The sequence below is a fragment of the Myotis brandtii genome, unplaced genomic scaffold (assembly GCF_000412655.1).
Source record: "Myotis brandtii unplaced genomic scaffold, ASM41265v1 scaffold186, whole genome shotgun sequence".
Lineage (NCBI taxonomy): Eukaryota > Metazoa > Chordata > Mammalia > Chiroptera > Vespertilionidae > Myotis > Myotis brandtii.
The window spans coordinates 2,308,307-2,315,567 of record NW_005356905.1 but is presented as its reverse complement, the minus strand read 5'-3'; the positions used below and the strand labels follow the sequence as shown (position 1 = coordinate 2,315,567).

The following is a 7,261-nucleotide window of genomic DNA, read 5'->3' as shown; positions in this document are numbered from 1 at the left end:
GGTTTCTGGGGTTTTGTTTAGCTTCTATATTTGTAACAATATTTCAAACTGCAAGCTCAGAGGCGGGCAGCGGCAGGCGGGGAACGTTGGCTTCCTCCGTCACTAAAGCAAGCAAGCCTCATGCTCGCTTCAAGCTGCCTGGCTGCCGGCCGCCATGTTGGCTGGCAGTTAATTTGCATATCGCCCTGATTAGCCAATGGGAAGGGCAGCGGAGGTACGGCTAATTACCATGTTTCTCTTTTATTAGATAGGACTAGAGGCCTGGTGCACGAAATTTGTGCACGGGGGAGGGGGGTCCCCTCAGCCCAGCCTGCACCCTCTTCAATCTGGGACCCCTCAGGGGATGTCCGACTGCCAGTTAGGCCTGATCCCAATCCCGGGGATCAGGCCTAAACTGGCAGTCAGACATCCCTCTCACAATGCTGGACTGCTGGCTCCTAGTCACTCACCTGCCTGCCTGCCTGGTCACCCCTAACTGCCCCGCCCTGCCAGCCTGATCACCCCTAACTGCCTCTGTGTGCTGGCCTGAGTGCCCCTAACTGCCCCCCTCTGCTGGCCTGGTTTCCCCCAACTGCCCCCCTCCGCCAGCCTAGTCACCCCTCACTGCCCCCCATGCCAGCCTAATCGCCCCCAACTGCCCCCCTGTTGGCGGGATTGCTCCTCACAGCCCCCCCACTGGCCTGGTTGCCCCACGCAGCCTGCTGTTCAGTCATTTGGTCGTCCCTCCCTAACCCCCCTGTTAGCCTGTTCATAGGCAGCCATCTTGTGAGGGGCGTGATGGTCAATTTGCATATCACCTCTTAATTATATAGAACATTTTATGATTATATATAATATTGAGACAGAATTTGAATAATTCAGACCTTAATGTAGCGAGTACATATTCATGTTCTAAACATACAGTAGTCTAAAGAGAGAATTGAGAGCCAGGAATGGGCAGAACCAGGTTGGTAGCTTGCAGGAAAACAGAATAAAGAGGGAAGGAAGATGAGGAGCAACCAGTGAAGAGAAGGAAGTTGACCATATAAGTAATAATTGAAGGCAGATGTTCTAGAAGTATCTAAGAAGACGGGATCAGTCAGGAACTTATGTGAAGAAGTTGTTCAGAGCCAGAAGGGAAAGAGATAAGGATGGATACAGATAAGATGGATACAGGTGAGCACAGGAAGGAAATTAAGTGAATTTATGTCTGATGGCCACTATATTCTCTGTAAAATAGGAAGCTGATGAGAATAAGAGAGATGGGGTAGAGAATGGCGAGCCATCTGGTATGATTTTGAAATTACTTCTTCATGAATAAGAATTGAGTAGGAACTAGAATAAGAAGTGTCAAATAGTGTTGACATTCCCTATAATAGAAAATAATGTGTTTTAGTATAGAAGTCACTTGACAGCTGTCATGAGTACATCCTTATGTAAAATTTTATTATTAAAAATACTCTATCCCAAGGACTAAATGATCAGAACACTGTTCTAAAACTAGATAGATGCCAAAGTGAAACTGAAACATGGTCATTAGGGCACCGGTCAGCTGGCATTGGTGTTCTAACAAGTAGCGAATGTAGATGTCATCAGTTTACCTGATGGACTTCTGTTGTACTGAGCAACAGCCGTTCAGGGTACCATCAATACATGGTTTTATTGTGATTGATTTGAGAAACATATGTATGTCCGTTTCAGGCCAGAAGAAGCCCAAAGCATTCACCGAGTTTGTCTTTCTCTCTACAAATGTTTTGTTAGACATCAAAGTGAGTGTTTTGCCATTTAAAAAAATATCAAGTCCAGCCTGATTTAAAAATGAGTCTTTCAAATGATCTAACATTTGCTCTGCCTTTCAATAGCTGTTCCTTGCGCCTGAGCACAGACATTCATCTTCTGTTAGTAAGAGGATTCTTTTAATTCATTTATTTTATGTATTATAGGAAAAGTATGTGAAATTTTATCTTTTTAAAAAGATGACCAAAAATATCCCCAGATTAATTCACAGAAATTTGGATAAAGGATATTGGAATAAAAAGTAACCAAATACGTAACTCCATCAACTTCCAGCACAAAATAAAGAAGGCAGGAATTCCCATTAAGGTTAATCTCTCAGGGACTTAAGATAAATCTGTTCAAGCAGCAAACAGTACTTTAGTGTGGTGTAATATTACTTATTCCACCCAGTTCCCCTATATGAAGGTGAAAACCTTTTCACTTTTGGCTCAGTCTTAGGAGTTTAGATCTATTTCACAGTAAATCAGTTAGTTTAGACTAGGACCTAGTTTTCCCATGTCTTGCCTGAGGACACACATTCCTCAATTAGTGATCTCCAAACTTTTTGGAGAAGTGGTCAGGTGTTAGAGGGGACTTTTATTGTCATACTAGAGGCTCAGCGCACGAAATCGCGTGAGACCCAGACCAGCCACGCCGGCGGGACCCCCAGACCTTCCACACAGTAAAACTGAAACCTGCCGCACCGCGAGACCCATCAACGCACCTCCTGGTGACTGGTTGTTTGGTTGTTATAGTGTTACGGTCACTGGCCTTTTATAATATAGATTTTCCTTTCTTTTTTAAACAGGAAGATGGAGCTGTTATTACCTAAGTCAGTGGTCAGCAAACTCATTAGTCAACAGAGCCAAATATCAACAGTACAACAATTGAAATTTCTTTTGAGAGCCAAATTTTTTAAACTTAAGCTATATAGGTAGGTACATTGTTATTAACTTAATTAGGATACTCCTAAGCCTTAGGAAGAGCCACACTCAAGGGGCCAAAGAGCCACATGTGGCTCGAGAGCCGCAGTTTGCCGACCACTGACCTAAGTGATTAAAAATTTAAGCAAAAAAAAAGACAGGACAGTTCTATACATTTGTTGGAGTATTTCAATGCAGTGGCATAAAAGATGGATTTAAAAACAGAAGAATGCTTTTTCTTAAAGAAATTGTTCATAGGACTTAGGGCAGAGTCCATGCCTGATACCAAGGCAGGGCAGAGGTGTGTCATCAAGGATCAAAGGGAAGGAAGTAGACTCAAATATTATCACCTGTCAGTGATTCTTGTTGTGTGTCCCAGCCTTGCTTTCCCACTACTTCCTCTGATACTTTAATCACCACTATATACACTAATAAAAGACAAACATGCAAATTGACCTTTGCTATGCCTTAAGCCATGCCCACCAGCCAATCAGAGCGACTATATGCAAATTAACCTGACCAAGATGGCGGCCGGCAGCCACCGAGCTGGAGCAAGCAGGAGGCTTGGTTGCCCCAATGATGGAGGAAGCCAAGCTTCCCGCTTGCCACGGCCTGGCTCTGAGCTCCACTCAAAGCAACAAAGTTTCAATTATAGAAGGTAAATAAACACCAGATACCTGCTTTCAGCCGGCCGTGGCCACGGAGCTGGAGCGAGCAGGAGGCTTCCCTCCTGCCTGCCCTCGCCGACCCTGAGCTCCTCTCAAGGCTACAAAGTTTCAAGTATAGAAGGTAAATAAACACCAGATACCTGCTTTCAGCCGGCCGTGGCCACGGAGCTGGAGCGAGCAGGAGGCTTCCCTCCTGCCTGCCCTCGCCGACCCTGAGCTCCTCTCAAGGCTACAAAGTTTCAAGTATAGAAGGTAAATAAACACCAGATACCTGCTTTCAGCCGGCCGTGGCCACGGAGCTGGAGCGAGCAGGAGGCTTCCCTCCTGCCTGCCCTCGCCGACCCTGAGCTCCTCTCAAGGCTACAAAGTTTCAAGTATAGAAGGTAAATAAACACCAGATACCTGCTTTCAGCCGGCCGTGGCCACGGAGCTGGAGCGAGCAGGAGGCTTCCCTCCTGCCTGCCCTCGCCGACCCTGAGCTCCTCTCAAGGCTACAAAGTTTCAAGTATAGAAGGTAAATAAACACCAGATACCTGCTTTCAGCCGGCCGTGGCCACGGAGCTGGAGCGAGCAGGAGGCTTCCCTCCTGCCTGCCCTCGCCGACCCTGAGCTCCTCTCAAGGCTACAAAGTTTCAAGTATAGAAGGTAAATAAACACCAGATACCTGCTTTCAGCCGGCCGTGGCCACGGAGCTGGAGCGAGCAGGAGGCTTCCCTCCTGCCTGCCCTCGCCGACCCTGAGCTCCTCTCAAGGCTACAAAGTTTCAAGTATAGAAGGTAAATAAATCCCAGAATTAAAAAAGAAAAAAAGGAGAGGCGGGGAGCTTCCATCGCCGGGGGGCTTGGCCAGCCTGAAAACGGCCCTCAGCCCCTCACCCAGGCTGGCCAGGCACCCCAGCGGGACCCCCCCCCTGATCCGGGACACCCTTCAGGGTAAACCAGCCGGCCCTCACCCATGCACCAGGCCTCTATCCTATATAATAAAAGGCTAATATGCAAATTGTCCCCTCCACCTGGAGTTCTACCAGGGGGCAGGGCTGGTGGGCCAACTGCCCATGGCCCCTGCCCCCAGCCAGCCAGCCAACCTCCCGTGGTCCCTCCCCCTGTCCGGCCAGTCTTGATCGGGACTGGGAAAGATGGCCCCAATTGCCGGCCAGGCAGAGGGACCTCACCCGTGCATGAATTCATGCACCGGGCCTCTAGTAATTTTATATTACTTTAAGAAGCCATTTTTGCAGAGTATGCTCAAGGGAAGCAAATGCTGTCCTGTCTTTCCTCATAGCTAGGCCTCTAATGTAAACCTCAGAATATAAGCAGTGAAGAGCTGAGCCATTTGTAACAGGCTTGGTGGAGAGCAGTCCACATTCTCCCCTGTGTCCTGAGATACCTGCACAGAATCTGGAGGCTCCAGGGCACTATTTGGATGTGCCTTTTATAAGTTTCTACAACAAGATTTTGGTCTTTTGAATCACAATGAGAAGTATTTGCTTTTTATTGTGCTTATTGTTATGGTTGGTCTTATTCTTAAAACTGTATCTTTTTTTAGCATTAGTTTTTCTGAACTTTTCTTTCATGTCCTTTTACTCTAATGTTTTAGAAGTCATGCATTCTATTTTTGTTTATTCTGGGTTTCTTTGGATTAAACAAAAATGTCTTTTTTTCTATTGCAGCTCCAAATAGATTGGGAGAAAATCAAAATCAAAATTGAGATGGAAATTAGTAAAGAACGAGAGCGATCATCAAGCAGCCAGTCCAGCACGATTATAGGGCCAAAGCACTAAATACCATGCTTACCTTTAAGAAGTTTTACCTTCTGAAACGAATTCTGGTGAACCAAGGGAAAGCATGTGTTCTTCGCTAAAGAGAAAGGTAGAATCTTTAAATATGAGCACTTGCTGTGTATTTAATGCTAAAAGTATATTCAGAAACACTAAACACAATAATTGATGTAATTTCATCTTTTATATTTTTTAGTCTAATAATTTGTAAAACATTCCTATTTATTTATGATATTCCTTTGTAGTGTTGCTTACATTCCAGGTTTTTGTCCATTATTTTACCCCTGAATCTTCAACATGAACAAATATTAATGCTGATAATAAAATATTGTACTTCTAAAAATGTATGTTATCATTAATTTCTGTTCGACCTCTAAATCATAAAGTGCTCTAAAAGTTTATTTATACAACAAAAATACAGGAGGATGGATTTATGAAAATGTACAACAATACATATACTTATATAACAATGTTCATAGCATTATTCACAGTAGTAAAAAGGTGAACAAAAAGATGAATGGATAACAGATGAATGGATAAACAAATGTATATGTGTATAGTGGAATATTATTCAGCCTTAAAAAGGAGTGACATTCTGGCATATGCTACATACAACATGGATGAACCTCGAAAGTATTATCCTAAGTGAAATAAGGATATGACACCACAAGTGTATGACCCCACTTATCGGAGCTACCTAAAATAGGCAAGTTCATTGAGACAGAAATGAGAATGCTGGTTGCCAGGGGCTAGGGAAGGGAAAATGGGGGAGTTATTGTTTAATGAGTACAGAATTCCTGTTTGGGAAGATCTAGGAGAAAGGAGAGGTCTGTAGGGGCAGGTGGGGAGACACAAGCTCATTTTTCGTTTTGCCTGCTTTACTCTGAAGCTACTCTTTCCCTACAACTTGACTTGAGTTGTTGGACATCACTCCTGGCCACTTGTGACCCAGTGGATCGTGTGCTCACCATGCACTGTGCATAACTTTTTAACTGTAGAGATTTCTAAAATAGACCATTTCAAAACAATTTAGAGCAATTCAATTTTTCAGATGTTTCCAGAAGTCCTAGATTATCGAAAATGATCTTGATACTCTTCCACTGTAAAGCAGTATTCATATTAAATTTTTTAATTGAAAAGCACTTTATAAATCTGTGGAAGTAAATCAAGTGGCTGTGAGCCTATCTCTATTTGGGAAATATTATCAACAAAATAGAGAGTTTAAAATGACTTCAGGAGCAATAAAACCTCTACCTAAACTTTAGGTCCTAAAGTATATTTTCTTTTTCTAAAGTCAACTGGGACTGTACCAGAGAGCTAGTGACAAATAATGTTTACTTCTACACAAAAATAATAAACTAGATTTGTGAGCCAAGACAGTTCACATGTCTAGCATTAGGTGCTAGAGCAAGCATGTCAAACTCGCAGCTCGTGGGCCACATGTGGTCCACAACGAATATTTTTGTGGCCCAGCCAATATAACAGTATGTAAGAAACGTTTTAATAAAAATTTCATAACTTAATTTTTACAATATCCTGTTATGCATAATTATTAATAACGAACTACAATGTTCGCTAATGACTGATCACTATAATCGTGTTGTATTCATTTCCCTTTTGTGTCTTAAGCACAAGCTCACCATTTCTCTCCACTAATACCAGCAGCGAATATTTTAGCAGCCGATTGCCATGTCATTAGTCTTGGACTGACTTACTTGGTGTGCGCAACAGGAAATATTTCGCTTTCAGAGGACAAAAAAAATAGCTTTATTTGCTTTACTCTTATTAATTTGTACAGTTATTCAGTGTCTGGTAAGTTAATGTTTAAGAAAAAATATTAATTTTTCTTTAAATGTTCTATTATCTTACATTAACGATTACTCATTTATTTCAGTCCTTTGTATTCAGCATGTCTCTATAGAAATAAACCTATGTTTCTATGAAAATTGAAGCTTTTGTTTTTTTGTGACCCACATAAACTTAAACCTTGTTTATTTGGCCCCTGTTGTGCTAGCAATGGTTCTCAACCTGTGGGTCGCGACCCCTTTGGCGGTCAAACGACCCTTTCACAGGGGTTGCCTAAGACCATCCTGCATATCAGATATTTATGATTCATAACAGTAGCAACATTACAGTTA

At 42.9% G+C, this 7,261-nt stretch overlaps 1 protein-coding gene across 1 annotated transcript in view; it reads left to right on the top strand.

The window, feature by feature from the left end:
• IFT80 (intraflagellar transport 80) overlaps positions 1 to 5,468 on the top strand; it is a 106,230-nt gene extending 100,762 nt beyond the window's left edge. The window contains exon 20 of the mRNA XM_005864124.2: positions 5,016 to 5,468. Coding sequence (XP_005864186.1) covers positions 5,016 to 5,126 — 111 coding nt within the window. The 3' untranslated portion in view covers positions 5,127 to 5,468. The remainder of the gene's footprint in view (positions 1 to 5,015) is intronic.
• Positions 5,469 to 7,261: the final 1,793 nt, after the last annotated feature.